Source organism: Ranitomeya variabilis, chromosome 1 (genome assembly GCF_051348905.1).
Source record: "Ranitomeya variabilis isolate aRanVar5 chromosome 1, aRanVar5.hap1, whole genome shotgun sequence".
Classification (NCBI taxonomy): Eukaryota; Metazoa; Chordata; class Amphibia; order Anura; family Dendrobatidae; genus Ranitomeya; species Ranitomeya variabilis.
This window is the reverse complement of record NC_135232.1, coordinates 641,449,960-641,469,862: the sequence shown is the minus strand read 5'-3', so window position 1 is coordinate 641,469,862 and position 19,903 is coordinate 641,449,960. Positions and strand designations below refer to the sequence as shown.

Sequence of the window (19,903 nt, the reverse complement as noted above, 5' to 3'; positions counted from 1 at the left end):
TGGCCGCGGCTCCGCAGCGGATTGGCCGCTGCGAATTCGAAGCAGTTTTCCATCAGGTTTACAGTACCATGTACACCTAAGGAAAACCAAATCTGCTGTGCCCATGGTGCGGAAAATTCCGTGCAGAAACGCTGCATTGTATTTTCCGCAGCATGTCAATTCTTTGTGCGGATTCCGCAGCGGTTTACACCTGTTCCTCAATAGGAATCTGCAGGTGAAATCCGCACAAAAAAACACTGGAAATCTGCTGTAAATCCGCAGGCAAAACGCAGTGCCTTTTACCTGCAGATTTTTCAAAAATCGTGCGGAAAAATCTCACACGAATCCGCAACGTGGGCACATACCCTTAGGGTTAGGGTTGGAATTAGGGCTAGGGTTGGAAATAGGGTTAAGAATAGGCTTGTGGTTAGGGTTACGGATAGGGTTAGGGGTGTGTTGGGGTTACAGTTGTGGTTAGGGTTGGGATTAGGGTTACGGTTGGGATTAGGGTTAGGATTAGGGTTGGAATTAGGGTTACGGTTGTGTTGCGGTTAGGGGTGTGTTGGGGTTAGGGTTGTGATTAGGGCTATGGCTACAGTTGGGATTAGGATTAGGGGTGTGTTGGGGTAAGTGTTGAAGTTAGAATTGAGGGGTTTCCACTGTTTAGGCACATCAGGGGTCTCCAAACGCAACATGGCGCCACCATTGATTCCAGCCAATCTTGCGTTCAAAAAGTCAAATGGTGCTCCCGCCCTTCCAAGCCCCGACGTGCGCCCAAACAGTGGTTTACCCCCACATTTGGGGTACCAGCGTACTCAGGACAAACTGGGCAACAACTGTTGGGGTCCAATTTCTCCTGTTACCCTTGCAAAAATAAAAAATTACTTGCTAAAACATAATTTTTGAGGAAAGAACAATTATTTTTTATTTTCACGGCTCTGCGTTATAAACTTCTGTGAAGCACTTGGGGGTTGAAAGTGCTCACCACACATCTAGATAAGTTCCTTCGGGGGTCTAGTTTCCAAAATGGGGTCACTTGTGGGGTGTTTCTACTGTTTAGGCACATCAGGGGCTCTGCAAATGCAATGTGACGCCCGCAGACCATTCCATCAAAGTCTGCATTTCAAATGTCACTACTTCCCTTCCGAGCCCTGACGTGTGCCCAAACAGTGGTTTACCCCCACATATGGGGTATCAGCGTACTCACAACAAACTGGGCAACAAATATTGGGGTCCAAATTCTCCTGTTACCCTTGTGAACATAAAAAATTGCTTGCTAAAATATCTTTTTTGAGGAAAGAAAAATGATTTTTTATTTTCACGGCTCTGCGTTGTAAACTTCTGTGAAGCACTTGGGGGTTGAACGTGCTCACCACACATCTAGATAAGTTCCTTGGGGGGGTCTAGTTTCCAAAATGGGGTCACTTGTGGGGAGTTCCTACTGTTTAGGCACATCAGGGGCTCTGCAAACGCAACCTGACGCCCGCAGAGCATTCCATCAAAGTCTGCATTTCAAAACGTCACTACTTCCCTTCCGAACCCTGACGTGTGCCAAAACAGTGGTTTACCCCCACATATGGGGTATCAGCGTACTCAGGAGAAACTGGACAACAACTTTTGGGGTCCAATTTCTCCTGTTACTCTTGCAAAAATAAAAAAATTCTGGGCTAAAAAAATATTTTTGAGGAAAGGAAACACATTTTTTATTTTCACGGCTCTGCGTTATAAACTTCTGTGAAGCACTTGGGGGTTCAAAGTGCTCACTACACATCTAGATAAGTTCCCTTGGGGGTCTAGTTTCCAAAATGGAGTCAATTGTGGGGAGTTCCTACTGTTTAGGCACATCAGGGGCTCTGCAAACGCAACCTGACGCCCGCAGAGCATTCCATCAAAGTCTGCATTTCAAAACGTCACTACTTCCCTTCCGAACCCCGACGTGTGCCAAAACAGTGGTTTACCCCCACATATGGGGTATCATCGTACTCAGGAGAAACTGGAAAACAACTTTTGGGGTCCAATTTCTCCTATTACCCTTGGGAAAATAAAAAATTGTGGGCTAAAAAATCATTTTTGAGAAAAGAAAAATTATTTTTTATTTTCATGGCTCTGCGTTATAAACTTCTGTGAAGCACTTGGGGGTTCAAAGTGCTCACCACACATCTAGATTAGTTCCTTGGGAGGTCTAGTTTCCAAAATGGGGCCACTTGTGCGGGAGCTCCAATGTTTAGGCACACAGGGGCTCTCCAAACGCGACATGGTGTCCGCTAATGATTGGAGCTAATTTTCCATTCAAAAAGCCAAATGGCGTGCCTTCCCTTCCGAGCCCTGCCGTGCGCCCAAACAGTGGTTTACCCCCACATATGGGGTATCATCGTACTCAGGACAAACTGGACAACAACATTTGGGGTCCAATTTCTCCTATTACCCTTGGGAAAATAAAAAATTCTGGGCTAAAAATCATTTTTGAGGCAAGAAAAATTATTTTTTTATTTTCACGGCTCTGCGTTATAAACTTCTGTGAAGCACCTGGGGGTTATAAGTGTTTACTATGCATCTAGATAAGTTCCTTGGGGGGTCTAGTTTCCAAAATGGGGTCACTTGTAGGGGAGCTCCAATGTTTAGGCACACAGGGGCTCTCCAAACGCGACATGGTGTCCGCTAACGATTGGAGCTAATTTTCCATTCAAAAAGTCAAATGGCACGCCTCCCCTTCCGAGCCTTGCCGTGCACCCAAACAGTGGTTTACCCCCACATATGAGGTATCGGCGTACTCAGGAGAAATTGCCCAACAAATTTTAGGATCCATTTTATCCTGTTGCCCATGTGAAAATGAAAGAATTGAGGCTAAAAGAAATTTTGTGTGAAAAAAAAGTACTTTTTCATTTTTGCGGATCAATTTGTGAAGCACCTGGGGGTTTAAAGTGCTCACTATGCCTCTAGATGAGTTCCTTGGGGGGTCTACTTTCCAAAATGGGGTCACTTGTGGAGGAGCTCCAATGTTTAGGCACACAGGGGCTTTCCAAACGCGACATGGTGTCCGCTAACGATGGAGATAATTTTTCATTCAAAAAGTCAAATGGCGCTCCTTCCCTTCCGAGCCTTACCATGTGCCCAAACAGTGGTTTACCCCCACATGTGAGGTATTGGTGTACTCAGGAGAAATTGCCCAACAAAATTTAGGATCCATTTTATCCTGTTGCCCATGTGAAAATGAAAAAATTGAGGCTAAAATAATTTTTTCGTGAAAAAAAAGTACTTTTTCATTTTTACGGATCAATTTGTGAAGCACCTGGGGGTTTAAAGTGCTCACTATGCTTCTAGATAAGTTCCTTGGGGGGTCTAGTTTCCAAAATGGGGTCACTTGTGGGGGAGCTCCAATGTTTAGGCACACGGGGGCTCTCCAAACGCGACATGGTGTCCGCTAAAGATTGGAGCCAATTTTTCATTGAAAAAGTCAAATGGCGCTCCTTCCCTTCCGAGCCCTGCCGTGCGCCCAAACAGTGGTTTACCCCCACATATGAGGTATCAGCGTACTCAGGACAAATTGGACAACAACGTCCGTGGTCCAGTTTCTCCTTTTACCCTTGGGAAAATAAAATTTTTTTTGCTAAAATATCATTTTTGTGACTAAAAAGTTAAATGTTCATTTTTTACTTCCATGTTGCTTCTGCTGCTGTGAAACACCTGAAGGGTTAATAAACTTCTTGAATGTGGTTTTGAGCACCTTGAGGGGTGCAGTTTTTAGAATGGTGTCACTTTTGGGTATTTTCAGCCATATAGAACCCTCAAACTGACTTCAAATGTGAGGTGATCCCTAAAAAAAATGGTTTTGTAAATTTTGTTGTAAAAATGAGAAATCACTGGTCAAATTTTAACCCTTATAACTTCCTAGCAAAAAAAAAATTTGTTTCCAAAATTGTGCTGATGTAAAGTAGACATGTGGGAAATGTTATTTATTAACTATTTTGTGTCACATAACTCTCTGGTTTAACAGAATAAAAATTCAAAATGTGAAAATTGCGAAATTTTCAAAATTTTCGCCAAATTTCCGTTTTTTTCACAAATAAACTCAGAAATTATCGACCTAAATTTACCACTAACATGAAGCCCAATATGTCACGAAAAAACAATCTCAGAATCGCTAGGATCCGTTGAAGCGTTCCTGAGTTATTACCTCATAAAGGGACACTGGTCAGAATTGCAAAAAACGGCAAGGTCATGAAGGGGTTAATAAATCACTGTAATGTAGCATAACATGCTGCTATAACCAAGTTTTAAATGCATGTGAAACAGATTTCGTGTGTTATATGTGTTTAAAGAAGGAACTGGGGGCTGACATCTTGGTTTTGCAGCAGTAGCAGGGCACTAACAGTGTCATTTTACAGCACCCCATGGACATAGGAGATAATAGACCGGCGCTGACCCTATCTTTAACATTGGAGAGGTGTTAGCAGTGAGCTGGGCACGCCTCTGTGGGCTGCACAACTCACTGCTGTAGGTGTGACTAGCTGCCATTTTATTATAGCCCAGTGCTCTCTGCCCAGCTCCACTTACTCTCTATCACAGGAGCTCCATTCACTCCATTAAGCTGCATTCCCAGCCTGCAGAGAGAGGTGACACCTGACACCTCTCAGCCATACAATGTATGTCTCCCCTCCCTCCACAATGCCTGGCCATTCACTGCAGACCTGGAGCTCCTTCTTATCTTACTGAGGGATGAGTCCCAGACAGCTCTGCACAGACAATGCTGCTCCATACACACCACATAAACTAACTGTGCTTCTGATGCAGTAACTGCTGGTGATAGCAGATCACAGGGCAGTCACACACAAAATGGCTCTGCCCTGTGATGCTGCTCTTCATTCTGCCCCAGGGATATTAGACCACCCAAAAGGGGAGGGAAATGCTGATGTCAGCAGTTACTGCCCAGATTTTCCAGCTAACAGAAAAGCTGGTAAGTCTTACTATAGCTGCTTGAGGTCTAAAACGGAAAATGCTCCCCCTAGTGGTCAATATATATATTTGTAAGAAAATATATAATATTTTTCATATAGAAATGTTTGCAAACAGTGCAAACATTGCCTTAGTACATTTTATTTACTATTTTAAGCTTAATTTCACAAAAAAACAAACTACAAGAAAACTGGTGGCACCTTCCCTTTAATAATTTCACCATACTCGATCGCCTGCAAAAAATTAAAAATAATAAACCAACCGTATACTACCTTCCCGCCGTAGTCCAATTAATAACGAGTGTCCCATGATGATTTCCCCTATAGAACGGTGACTATACTATGCAGCATCTATAGTAAAAGATAGAATGTTTAAAAATAATTAAAAAAATAAAAAATGGTTATACTCACCCAGACGATCTCCTCAGCGGCGTCCGTTCCTATAGATGCCGGTGTGGTTCAGGACCTGTGATGACGTCGCGGCTTGTGATTGGTCGCGTGAGTCACATGAGCGGTCACGCGACCAATCACAAGACAGTGACGTCATCACAGGTCCTGAACCACACCATCTATAGGAACCGAAGAGAGAGCATGCACCGGAGAGGCGGGAACACTTCGGGGGCCATCAGAGGGTGAGTATAGGACTATTTTTTATTTTAATTCTTTTTTTTTTTTTACCAATTATATGGTGCCCAGTCCGTGGAGGAGAGTCTCCTCTCCTCCACCCTGGGTACCAACCGCACATAATCTGCTTACTTCCCGCATGGTGTGCACAGCCCCGTGCGGGAATTAAGCAGATCAATGCACTCCTAGATGTGCGGAATCCCCGCAATTCCGCATTTTTAATGAACATGTTGCTTTTTTTTCCGCGATGCGATTTTTTCGGACAAAATCGCAACATTTGCAAAAAAAAATGTGGAATACCCTGTAAATAATAGGAGGCATATGTAAGCGTTTTTATCACATTTTTATAGCGAAAAAACGCGAAAAAAACGCGAAAAATCCTGAACGTGTGCACATGGCCTGAAGAGGTTACCTGAGTTCAGGGTCTCACTTTATGGCAAAGCTGCGTGGGAAATTTCCCACATAGCAGTGCCACAAGTGAGAGTAGGGACCATTTCTCACAGAGGCGGAGGAATACATTGCTGAAGGATACATTCCGTCATTGTATTCCTGGAGCCCCTGGAGAGCGGTCGCATCAGCTGATGTGGCTGCTCTCCACGGGAGATCGTCGTGGGACACTCACTTTAATTGGATTTCTGCGGATCAGGGAGTATATTGTTTATTATTTTAATATTTTTTTTTACAGGTGACAATGGCTTCGGGGATCAAGGTGACAAGGTGATGGTGAGTATGTCTATATGTATGTGTCGCATGGTGCAATGTCGCATGGTGCAATGTCGCATGGTGCAATGTCGCATGGTGCGTGTTGTATGTGCACAGTCTAGACAAGTCCAGCTCTGCTACATCTGGATGCCTGACATCCAGATGTAGCAGAGCCTGTAGATGATCGCCAGAGATAACTCTCCAGCGATCACCTACACTGCAGCATTCTCACAATCAGCTGACCATGAGAATTAGCCTAGTGACCGGAGTTAACCCCGGTCACGTGCACGGCAGTTCTCGCGATAAGCTAAGTTATCGCAAGAACTGCATTGGACGAGGGACTCCCAGCGGGACAGGTGAGCCAGCATGTGAATTAGTAGACATGCGGTTACGCAGTTACTACGCATGTGACTAAACATTAGATGTGGTTTTACCGCATCCAACGATTGTCTATGGTAAATTTACGGCGCGGCAACGTAGCGTCGCCGCTACGTAGCGTCGCCGCATTGTAAACAGACATGCTGCGTTCTGAAAAGACATGCTGCATTTCCGTTTACGTGGGTCTGGCGCCTGCGTGTTTTAACACATAGTGGAGATGGGATTTCATGAAATCCCCTCCACTATGCTGTAACATCTAGACGCGGCAGGCTTGACGCTGCGGCTCTACGCAGCGTCAAACACGCAGCATTTCCTGACCGTGGAAACACACCCTTAGGCTGTGTGCACATGTCGTGTTTTTTTCGCTATAAAAATGCTATAAAAACGCATACATTATGCATCCCATCATTTAGAATGCATTCCGCAATTTTTGTGCACATAATGCGTTTTTTTCTGTGAAAAAAAAACGCATCGCGGTAAAAAACCCAGCATGTTCATTAAAGGGAACCTGTCACCCCCCCTCAGGCGTTTGTAACTAAAAGAGCCACCTTGTGCAGCACTAATGCTGTATTCTGACAAGGTGGCTTTTAAGTTACAAACGCCTGCACACGCTGAACTAAACACTTATAAAATGTGCCCCCACATACCCTGAAATCGTCCCGGGGCAGGACTTTCCCTCCTAATTAGACTCAGCACAGCCGTCACTCTGGAGCTGTGCGCGCCGGGCGCCGCCTCCTCTTGTTGCATTATCGAACCCGGCGCCTGCGCTGTAAGTAAGAAGGGCAGTGCAACTGCGCATGCCCGGAAAAAAAAAACAAAAACTTACTTCATTATCGTCCCCGGCGCCTGCGCTGTAAGAGGAGGCGGCGCCCGGCACGCACAGCTCCGGAGTGACGGCTGTGCTGTGTCCGGTTTTGCTCAGGAAACTTCTGCAAGAAATCCTGAACGTGTGCATATAGCCTTACACTTCTGCAGCTTCCATTTCACAGGCAGGCATTGTAGGAGGGAGGGAAAGTACAGCTGATCTGACCACAGATGCAGATTAAATAATGAGAAAAAGCTTCCTAAACACGTCCACTTTTCAATAATGCCAATCAGTTTATCATGGAATATTTAGTAGGAAAGATAGTTCACAAATGTGATTAACTTGTTGCAGCTGTGATAGCCTACAAACAGGATCATGCTCAACTCAGTGAATGCTATAGAAAGATCCATTATTTCACAAATATCCGCAGGGGCAGGCGGGTTAAATGCTTGATTTTATACACCTGTAGCAATGAAATGCCAAGAATAAGTTGAATGCAATAATTAAGATGCGTGTACGATTACTTTTGTGCTTATAATCTACCGGTATTTTTTTCCCCCTTTCTTCCATTGTAGGATGGAAATTCAGTGCCAAATCATCATCATGTGACTCCACTTGAGGAGAGAGAATAGTGTGGTGAGCTTCACTACCTCGTGACCCGATTATATTAGAGGAGGGACATCTGCGCACAATTACATACTATGTGCATACTGTTACAAGTCCAGTCTTTCTTTCAGTTCAGCGTGCCCCACCAAATAAAAAGCACCCAAGCAGAAGTGTATAATATTGTTTACTTTTTCTTCTGCCTGTTAGGTCTTCATTTCTACAGAGTATCTCCAGGATACTGGCCACTATGCTTCTCGCCTCCAGCCACTATTCCTATCTTCTGGGATGAGAGAAATGAGGAGACGAAGCTTTAAGCAGGGAACGGTGATTGTATGCATTTCTGTGCGCTCCCAATGCAGTACAATGTTTCCATGTGGTCAGTCAGAACTCTACCTGTCTGGCTCCTTCTTGGCAAGCAAACCCACTCATGGAGTCCCCTCTGCTCATCTCGCAGTCTCAAGCTGTAGTGGCACGCTCCACATGGTTAACATTATCAGATCTCACTAGAGCATCTAGTTCCATCAGTGAAATGGTGGGTCACAAAGCCCACAGGCTTCACCAGGTCTGCTGCATAAATGGAAGTTACTACCTCTGCAGGTCTAGCTGCAGATCCCATAATTCCCCAGACTTGGATGAGCAGTGGTCTTCCAAACAGTCCTTTCTAGACAACAACCTTACAATAGCAGTCAAGTAGAACAAAGCAGATAACGACTTCTCTTTTAGCCATAAGATAGTTGCTTTTCAACATTCTCGCCAAACGCTAATGTTTTCCTTAGTCTTCAGAACTGGACCAAGAACTTGCCAAGTAATATTTTCTTTTTGCCAAGCTAAAACATTTAGACGTGATGTGTCTCTTTCCAGAAGACACTGCAAAGATGGACTTTCTCACCCATTGTAGAACCTTCCCATCTAACATGACCTCCATTTTCTGGTTTTGCAGGTTTTGGAATATGTAATGTCTTGCAAAATAAACCTTTGAAGGACAGTTCAATGGCAAAGTGCGACATCTCATTTTTTTGTCACTTCAAATTTTACAATGTCTTTTGCATCCACCGACGTTGCTCGAGGATCCAGAGCCCTGCAACAGATGTTTAAAAGTTTAATTTCCCCAAAAACAGATGGGGAATAATTTGCAGATTTTTGGACGTTTGACCACTGGAACCTGAGGATAGCTGACAACTTGTATCACTGGGAATGACACTTAATAGACATAGCCAACGCCACTGTTGTCCAACCCATTGGTACGGCTTTGAAACATTCCAAGGTCCTGGGTCCCCCAACAGCATGGATGAGAAACAGGGTGGATTTGATTTAAATCTAACTGATTTAAATCACGATTTAAATCACTAGTCAGTAAGGCTTGATTTAAATCAGTGATTTAAATCAAAGTTTCTACCTAAACTAGTTCTTGCTACTTTAACATGCAAGTAGATGAAGATTTTTAGAATCACTTTTTATATTACTTTTTTCTCTCCAGTTTAATGGGTTAATCATTCATATTTGGACACCACTGTTCTGTTGTACTTAGGAAGGAGAAAAATAATCCTGACCTTAATAACAATTTAAATAGATTTATTCAACTGAAACAATAACAACATTACAGCATAAGTTATTTGCTTAAACAAACATCCATGTTTGTTAACTAATTTGGCTAAACAAAATATATATATATATTTTAAGAAACTTAGACTGTCAGCCCAGCCGACACATGAAAAACTTAAATACTACTGTCCCTGCTGTCCTCTGTAGCTCACTTGTCGTCATCTTCATCATCATCTTCTTCTTTGTTCCTATTCATAATCTGGAAAAGAAAAACAAGCTTTCCTGCTTTATTGGGTCCCAACCGATTTCTCAATTTAGAATGAATGAGTCCAAAGGAAGAGAATACTCTTTCAACGCCTGCAGAAGAAGCTACTGCTGTTAAAAGTGAAATCATTACTTGAACAGTCTCTAAATCCAAGCGCTTAAGTGACTTCCACCAGTTTACTGGTGTGACCTTCCTTAAAATATCTTCAGCAAACATATATTTCTTGAATGGTTCCCCCTTAGCTCTGAAGTTTATTGTAGTTGGCATTAAAGATGGATGATTGCTGGATACCCATGTCATAGCTAACTCCTCTTCCTCAGCACTTAGGTTTTGACCCTGATATTGGATATTGACAATATTTGCCAAAAAATTAGCTGGAGTCAGTGCTTGTCCCATTCGTTTGTTTACTGCTTGTAATTTAATTCTGTCCATGTGTAGTTCTGTTTTTAAGTGTTCACTCAGTTCCTTCCAAATTTCAACAGCATCCGCAATAAAACAGCTATTTTTCTGTATTTTGTTTAAAGCTTGAGAGATGGGTTTCAGGAAGCTCAGCATATGTTCAACATTTCTCTTAAGCCCAATTTTGAGGATTTTGGCCGTGACAGTGCCATCTATTTTATCTCGATTTTCTTCACAAAGTGTCATCAGAATAGGCCAGTTTTTGATATACTGCTCAAAACAGTCCACCACAGAGTTCCATCTAACATCTTGTGGGAGCGTTAGCTTGGTTCCACCCATCCTTTTCAGAGCTGCTGCAGCAAAATGATTATTACGGAAGTATTTAGCAATTTCAACAACATTAGCCTTTATTTCTGGAACACTTAAGTCTTTGGCTAAGAGGTGCAGCAAATGAGCACTGCAACCATATGTTATTAGCAGCTTTGTATTCCCTCCCTGCTCTTCTAAATCTCTTCTCATCTTGGATACGTTTGCAGCATTGTCAGTGACCAAACTGCGTACTAGACATTTGAATTTTTGTTCACATGTCGTTATAGCTTTTACTGCCACTTCTTGTAAGTATTCTGCTGTGTGTGCATTTCCTGACGTATCAGTTGTTTGTGCAAGGAAGACTTTACCTTCTTCTGTTGTTATACAAGCACATACAATAGGATCATTGTGGACATTACTCCACCCATCAATACTTAGGTTAACAATTTTACCCTCCAGAGCTGTTGCACATTGCTCCATTTCTCTGTCATACACTTGATCCAGCAGTTTCCCTGCAACATCAGCTCTGCTGGGTGGACTGTATCCTGGTCTCAGTGACTGAACCATATTAATGAAATGTGGGTTCTCAGTCAGATGGAAAGAAGAGTTCGTTGCATAAATAAACTGGGCAATTTTTTCATCAATCAACTCTTTTTCTAATCTGCTAGTTCTTATCACAAACCTATCTATGGTGGTTCCAGGAGGTAAAGGTTTTTTCTTCCTTTTGGGTGATGGTGATATGTGGCTGTGGGTGTCTGATGATGATGCTGCTGCTAATGAAGCACTATCCTGGATGGATAACTCTGAAACTGTAGAACAGGATGATGGTGATCTTGGAGGTGGATAGTTTCCAGAATCCATGAATTCCCCTAAACAAAAAAAGTCAATGCTGTTATTTTATTGTTTATACAATTTCTGCTTATTGTACACAACACATCACTGCCCCTGCCCCAAAAGGAATATTTGTTTTTCTTCATAACTGTACCAAATGACAGTAACATGCAGTAATAATAAGAAATATAATTTTTCTCACACATGACAGTTCAGTCTTTAGAAATAGGATTCAATAAAAATGTTTACCAACCTGAAGATCCTGCCTGTTCAGAAGTGTTTCTTTGGTCATCTTCATCACCGCACTTCTCATGATGTTGCCTCATTCGCGCCACCAGGCCTTGCATCTTTGTTGCATCGTTTGCATTTTGCACGCATGCCTGCCTTACCGATAGGCGAAGGAGCTTCATTAAAATATTCCCAAACTGGGTCTCTTTTACGGCCTGCTGCCATTATAAGGAAAGAATGTAATAAACCTCAGATCGTATCGTACACACAAACAGATCCAGACTTGCCTGTCTGTGGCTATGCTGCAGTATTGTGCTCAAAGTTTCACTTTCATTTTCTTGTCTGCTTGCCCTTCCTCCTCCTCACACTTAGATTCACATTCTTCTTGTGTTGTGCAGATCTATTCCACTCCAAACAATCAGAAACATATTGTCTAACTTCTTGGACTTGGCACTGAAGGGGTTGATTCTGTATTCATAGGTTTGTAGAACAATAGGATTAAGGTCTTTTTCTCAACTCTGTTCATGTTGTAACATTTTTGCCGTGAAGAAGAGGCTGGGACCTCTGCGGAGTCAAATTCAGTTTTGAGAACTGCGTAAGTAAAGCGAGCGTCTGTGATAATATAGGAGAGAAACTGCCCACTAATCCTACAGAAACCTCTGGAAGAGCATGGCATTGTGAATGTTACACATATACAGCCTTTATTCTACTGAGTTAAACAACTCAGCTTTATCTCATGATGGAAGAACCTTTGGATGGTAAAATATTTTCCTCAAAAAGCAGTTTATTGAAAAAAATCCGATTTAAATCAAAAAAATCCGATTTTTTTGATTTAAAAAAAAAAAAAAAAACATTGATTTTTATCCACCCTGATGAGAAAGATGGCTTATTGTTACTTAGAGGTAAAAGGCTTCTATCATCTACTGGGGAGGAAGTGGGGCCACCTCTCTCTCTCTCAATAGCATTCACTTATTGCTATATTTGTGCCATTCTCAATGAATGGCTCCTCGGGTTTTCATATGATAATTGTTCACTATGTTTAACACATTTGCTATTTAATGTGTTGTTACCATTTCTCCTATTATTGTAAAAACAGATAAGCTGAAAGGCTGCAAGAGCAAACATATATCACATGCCGACTGCCTTCCATACTGCTTCCCATAGCCCCTATCAGCCTACTCTTCCAAAGGGAATACCATGTAACCACTGCTCTCAATCACTGGCTGCAGGGGTGAAGTATAGCTCATCACTAACTGAGCTCACCACTGTAGTTAGCGACTGGTTTCAACAGTAACACTGTGCCTCAAAGAAAAGAAGCCTTGGGACATATAGAGAGTTTCCCTAGTACTTTTTTTATGTCCTTTCCTAATCTGAAAAATTGAGATGTGAAAAATATGCGAAAAAAGAAATATTTGGGAAAGGAGCAAAACTATAAAGTCAATATATCACATTGTACAATGACATTTACTATTGTATCCATCCCAACTTAACATGCATTGGTCATTGGTTCAGTTTCCACAATAGGAAGTAGAACATGCTTACCCATTGCCATGGGGATATCTGTCCAGTTTAGGGCACATTTAGGTGTGCAGGTACCCTCCTCATTTAAAACCACAGTCAGGTCATCCTGGCCCACAGCAACTTTTCCATCAGCCAGCGGCACCGCAAGGGGTTCTAACTGTTTGCCCGTGGGAAAAAGTTCCTTAATGGAACCTTTTCCATCAACCTATAAATAAAGTAATTTTACTTAGTATTCGATCCCTTGTTGATTTTGTAAGTTTGCCCACTGACAAAGACATGAGCAGTCTATAATTTTAAAGGGTAAGTTCATTTTAACATTGAGAAATAGAATATCAAAAATAAAATCCAGAAAATCACATTGTATAAATTATATAAATTTATTTGCATTTTGCAGTAAGAAATAAGTATTTGATCCCTCTGGCAAACAAGACTTAATACTTGGTGGCAAAACCCTTGTTGGCAAGCACAGCAGTCAGATGTGTTTTTGTAGTTGATGAGGTTTGCGCACATGTCAGGAGGAATTTTGGTCCACTCCTCTTTGCAGATCATCTCTAAATCATTAAGATTTTGAGTCTGTCGCTTGGCAACTCGGAGCTTCAACTCCCTCCATAAGTCTTCTATGGGAGACTGGCTAGGCCACTCCTTGACCTTAATGTGCTTCTTTTTGAGCCAGTCCTTTGTTGCCTTGGCTGTATGTTTTGGGTCATTGTCTTGCTGGAAGACCCAGCCACGACCCATTTTTAAGGTCCTGGCAGAGGGAAGAAGGTTGTCACTCAGGATTTTACGGTACATGGATCCATCCATTCTCCCATTGACACGGTGAAGTAGTCCTGTGCCCTAAGCAGACAAACACCCCCACAACATGTTTCCACCTCCATGCTTGACAGTGGGAACGGGGTTCTTTGGGTCATTAGCAGCATTTTTCTTCTTCCAAACACGGTGAGTTAATGCCATATACCTCAATTTTGTCTCATCTGACCACAGCACCTTCTCCCAATCATTCACAGAATCATCCAGGTATTCATTGGTAAACTTCAGATGGGCCTGCACATGTGCCTTCTTGAGCAGGGGGACCTTGCAGGCACTGCAGGATTTTAAACCTTTACGGCGTAATGTATTAGCAACAGTTTTCTTGGTGACGGTGGTCCCAGCTGCCTTGAGATCATTAACAAGTTCCCCCCCATGTAGTTTTAGGCTGATCTCTCACCTTCCTCATGATCAATGATACCCCACGAGGTGAGATTTTGCATGGTGCCCCAGATTGATGTTGATTGACAGTCATTTTGTATTTCTTATTTATTTTAATAATCTTTTTATTAGTTTTAAAGCGACTAAGATGATACAGCCAATATAAAGACAACATGAGTTTGCATAACGTGCCATTAGTTGAAACATTCATCTGATATAAAGTGTCCCACATAGATATGAGGGAATAATGCACTATTGTGCTTCATAGTAAACAATGCCAGTAGTTATTTGCTTATCTCAGTCTTAGGAGGCATGGGTAGTCAGTTCTATCGATAGTAGATATCCGGTACTTCAGTCAGTCATTTTGTATTTCTTCCATTTTCTTAACTGTTGGTGCAATAGTTGTCTCCTTCTCACCCAGCGTCTTACTCATGGTTTTGTAGCCCATTCCAGCTTTGTGCAGGTCTATGATCTTGTCCCTGACATCCTTATAAAGCTCTTTGGTCTTGCCCATGTTCTAGAGGTTAGAGTCGTACTGATTAATGGAGTCTGTGGACAGGAGTCTTGTAAAGGTGACTATGTAGGACAGCTGTCTTTAATGCAGGTAACAAGTTGATTAGGAGCGTCTAACTGGTCTGTAGGAGCCAGAACTCTTAATGGTTGGTAGGGGATCAAATACTTATTTCTCACTGTCTTTGACAGTGGGCAAACTTACAAAATCAGCAAGAGATCAAATACTTATTTCCCCCACTGTACATATATACATACACACACCTCATGTAAAAATGAATGAGGATTCAAAAACAAATTAAATGGCCTTTTCACAATATTGCTGTAGCAGAGCCGCTATTGTATCAGTAAATCTATTCTAATGGGCACAATAACAAGTCGGGGAGTTAAGTAAGAGTACACCTTACCCTGATCAGATAATAGTCTCTTTTGAATCCCACACATATGGAGTTTTCACACCATGCCATTGACTTGGGGACATCGGGAACACTGAAGTCACCCTGAAAAAAGTTGATTTGTGTCAGAAAGAAAAGTTATAATTTGTAGTATAGCATCTGCAATGTGAAATTTTCCCACCACATTGGAGGAGAGGGAAATGATTATAATCTCAAGCGCCTAGGGCCCAAAAAATGATTGCAAAAAAAACCTTCAACTCTTTCACTCCCCGTGTGATTTTCCATTTTTGATTTTTCATCCCCTTCTTCCAAGGACAATAATGGTTATTTTTCTGTCAATATAGGAGTATCAGGGCTTGTTTTTTGCAGATCAAATTGTACTTTTGAATGCTCCCATTCATTCTACCACAGAGTACTGGAAAATAGGGGGGATAAAAAAAACAAAATATCCAAATACGGTTAAGTGGCAAAAAAAAAAAAAAAAAAAAAAAAAGTTGCAATTCCACAATATTTTTTTTTAGTTTTTTTTTTATTCACCACTAGATGGCAGCCCGATTCTAAAGAATCGGGAGTCTAGAATCCATATATACTTTATTTATTCAAGTGTAAGAATAATACAATTAATAAATAATAGTAAGAAAGAACAAAAAATGGCTGCACTCACCAGCTCTTGACAATTCTTGACAGTACGGCACATTTCTAATTGGTCGCTCGCGGCAGGCGGCAACCAATCAGAAAAGTGCCGCGCACCACGAAGGCATATATCTTTGTCCACCCTGAGCGGGTGTAGGACGCTGGTGACGTCACTTATCTCCGGACATTATCTCCGGACAAAGCCACGGAAGTTGGCACAAATTGCCGGAAGTAGTATTCTAGGCAATTATATATTAGATTTTAATGTTATCAGTGTTTACCTTTGAACGTTTATATTGTATTGTCCTGTCACCAGCCATGTGTACGATTATCGGCCGAAAGCCTCTCTGGAACCAATAATCACCCCATGTAAAGGTATCTTTATAAGTTAAAGATTCAGAATACTATGACTTTTATCATATCCTGAACAGTCAAGTTTTTTATGAACCGTTAAGGTTTTCTGGTTGAAGTAAAAAAAACTCTGAGTGTTTACAGTTTGAAACCATAAAATGTTGAAAAATTATGTCATTCTTGAGTATATCACTCAATGGTGCTCATAAACGTGTCAAATTTGATCTATAATATACTTTAATATACGTTACTTTAATCTTTAATATACTTAAGAACAGGGCCCCAGACATCACACAGGGGGTCTGAAACACCGCACAGTGGTCCAAAATATCGCTGTGCTCTGCCTGGGGCCCCATAGGCTGCCTGGGGCCCCCTGTGCTCTGCCTGGGGCCCCATAGGCTGCCTGGGGCCCCCTGTGCTCTGCCTGGGGCCCCATAGGCTGCCTGGGGCCCCCTGTGCTCTGCCTGGGGCCCCCTGTGCTCTGCCTGGGGCCCCATAGGCTGCCTGGGGCCCCCTGTGCTCTGCCTGGGGCCCCATAGGCTGCCTGGGGCCCCCTGTGCTCTGCCTGGGGCCCCCTGTGCTCTGCCTGGGGCCCCCTGTGCTCTGCCTGGGGCCCCCTGTGCTCTGCCTGGGGCCCCCTGTGCTCTGCCTGGGGCCCCCTGTGCTCTGCCTGGGGCCCCCTGTGCTCTGCCTGGGGCCCCCTGTGCTCTGCCTGGGGCCCCCTGTGCTCTGCCTGGGGCCCCCTGTGCTCTGCCTGGGGCCCCCTGTGCTCTGCCTGGGGCCCCCTGTGCTCTGCCTGGGGCCCCCTGTGCTCTGCCTGGGGCCCCCTGTGCTCTGCCTGGGGCCCCATAGGCTGCCAGGGGCCCCTGTGCTCTGCCTGGGACCCCTGTGCTCTGCCTGGGGCCACTGTGCTCTGCCTGGGGCCACTGTGCTCTGCCTGGGGCCACTGTGCTCTGCCTGGGGCCACTGTGCTCTGCCTGGGGCCCCATAGGCTGCCTGGGGCCCCATAGGCTGCCTGGGGCCCCTGTGCTCTGCCTGGGGCCCCATAGGCTGCCAGGGGCCCCTGTGCTCTGCCTGGGGCCACTGTGCTCTGCCTGGGGCCACTGTGCTCTGCCTGGGGCCACTGTGCTCTGCCTGGGGCCACTGTGCTCTGCCTGGGGCCCCATATGCTGCCTGGGGCCCCATATGCTGCCTGGGGCCCCTGTGCTCTGCCTGGGTGTAGGACACTGGTGACGTCACTTATCTCCGGACATTAGCTCCGGACATTAGCTCCGGACAAAGCCACGGAAGTTGGCACAAATTGCAGGAAGTAGTATTCTAGGCAATTATATATTAGATGTTCACTACAAGGTAAATCTGTATAATTCTCCAGGTTAATATGAATATGCAGATACCAAATAAGTATAGTTTTTATTCTTTATTTAAGTGGTGAAAAAAAATTGGCAATTTGTAAAGAAGTTTTGTTTTTGCTTTTGTCACCATTTTCCGAGACTAATAACATTTTCATTTTTCATGATCTGAAATATATTTTATATTTTGATTAGTGATGAGCGAATATACTCGTTACGCAAGATTTCCAGAGCATGCTCGGGGGTCCTCCGAGTATTTTTTAATGCTCAGAGATTTAGTTTTCTTCGCCGCAGCTGGATGATTTACAGCTATTAGCCTGCTTGATTACATGTGGGGATTCCCTAGCAACCAGGCAACCCCCACATGTACTTATACTGGCTAATAGCTGTAAATCATTCAGCTGAGGAGATGAAAACTAAATCTCCAAGCAGTTACAAATACTCGGAGGACCACTGAGCATGCTCGGGAAATCTCAAGTAACGAGTATATTCGCTCATCACTAATTTTGATAGATTGGACATTTCTGAATGCAGAGATATCAAATATGTGGATTTTTTATGTATTTAATTGATTTATTTTTAATGGGGTGATTTCAACTTGTGGGTTATTTTTTTTTAATTTAACTTTTCACTGTATTTAATAGGGTACTTGAAGCTGCGATCATCTGATCACCTATGTTACACAAAGCAGAGCTTCAACACTGTTTGTAAAGGAAAACTCACGCGATCTCCTATGAACGCCAGCCATGGGCTGGGTTTCACAAGAGGATCTAATGACAGGCATGAGGGTCTTCAGTAAACCCCCAGCTGTCATGATAACCCATCGACACCCAGAGATCACATCACGGGTGCGCCGATGGGAGCATGGAATGACAGTGGAACAAGTTAACAGCAGCGGGCTGAGCACCTCTCCAGTCATGGCTGGTAAAGGCACATGACTGCTGATTAAATCAGCTCTCAAATGCCGGTAAAGACGCGAGCTCGCATCAAATGCAGGGAAACTACATATGGCATAAATATCATATGTCGTGAGTGGGTTAAGGTAAAATCTGGTCACTTCATTAAGAGATTTATCACCTGAAGTTCATGAAATGAACGATCCTTCCAGTAGTAAAGTTGCAGCTTTCTCCGAACAGCCACACACATCTTTAACGTTTCTTCACCTGTTTTAGTGTGCTGAAAAAAAAAAAATACAAAATTCATAAAGAAACTGAATTTACATAACTATTTACAGTAATGAACAATAAAGGAGATACTAAAGCTCAAAGAGGAAAAAAAATATTAAAATCTGTCAGTTCATTTATAAATGCCTGATGAAAATAAAATAAAGTAAAGAAGAGTATTGCACTGTTTAAGGAAAACTGTGATGTCGTTGGTTGCATTATGGTTGAAACCAGGAGTGGGGAACTGTTTTTTGAAAATGGCCATTTGGAAATTTATATCATTTGCGGGCTGTACAAAATTAGCAACTTAAGAATTATCCTGGAATATATGGTTAAACATACAATTAATGTGTCCTTAATGTGACGGCTGGAGCTGCTTCACTTTGGTGAGGCTGTGAACTGCACCTCCAGGTTTGTGTCGCACTGGAGCGCAGTAGACTGTCTGAAGTTTTGTAAAGAACTAATCACAGCAGAAAGTTGTTCAGCACACAGATGTAGATTATAGTGCAGGTCTCCTCACAGAAGGAAATTCATTACTGATCACATATCGTTTATAAAAGTCAAGCAGTGGGAGGTCTGCAGTACATACATCACATAGGAGACACAGAGACTGCTGTATATACACACACGCATCATAAAGGAGACACCAAGACAGGGTGGTCCAAAAGTAGGTGGACAGTATGTGTAATAGGGTTATGAAGGGGGAGATTTATCAAACATGGTGTAAAGTGAAACTGACTCAGTTGCCCTTAGCAACCAGATTCCACCTTTTATTTTCCAAAGAGTCTGAAGAATGAAAAGTGGAATCTGATTGGTTGCTAAGGGCAACTGAGTCAGTTTCACTTTACACCATGTTTGATAAATCTCCCCCTTCATAACCCTACTCACATACTGTCCACCTACTTTTGGACCACCCTGTATATATACACACACATATCATATAGGAGACACAGTCTGCTGTATATACATATAGTTACACAGGTTAAGAAAAAAAAAAACCTTGGGTACATCAAGTTCAACCTTTCTCCACCAGTTATACCTTCTCTATCACTAGTCTATTTATAAACCTGCAATGCCATTTGGTGTGATAAAACCATCCAGTTTTTTTTTTTTTTTTTTTTTTTTTTTAAATCTGTTCTAGTGTCTGCCATTACTACCCCTTGTGGTAGGGTA

The 19,903-nt window shown here is 42.9% G+C and overlaps 1 protein-coding gene across 1 annotated transcript in view; it reads right to left on the bottom strand.

Moving 5' to 3' along the window:
* VPS39 (VPS39 subunit of HOPS complex) overlaps positions 1–19,903 on the bottom strand; it is a 134,051-nt gene that overhangs the window by 94,264 nt on the left and 19,884 nt on the right. Inside the window, exons 6-8 of the mRNA XM_077261229.1 lie at positions 18,645–18,743; positions 15,247–15,339; positions 13,163–13,346 (exon numbers count right to left, since the gene is read on the bottom strand). Coding sequence (XP_077117344.1) covers positions 13,163–13,346; positions 15,247–15,339; positions 18,645–18,743 — 376 coding nt within the window. The remainder of the gene's footprint in view (positions 1–13,162; positions 13,347–15,246; positions 15,340–18,644; positions 18,744–19,903) is intronic.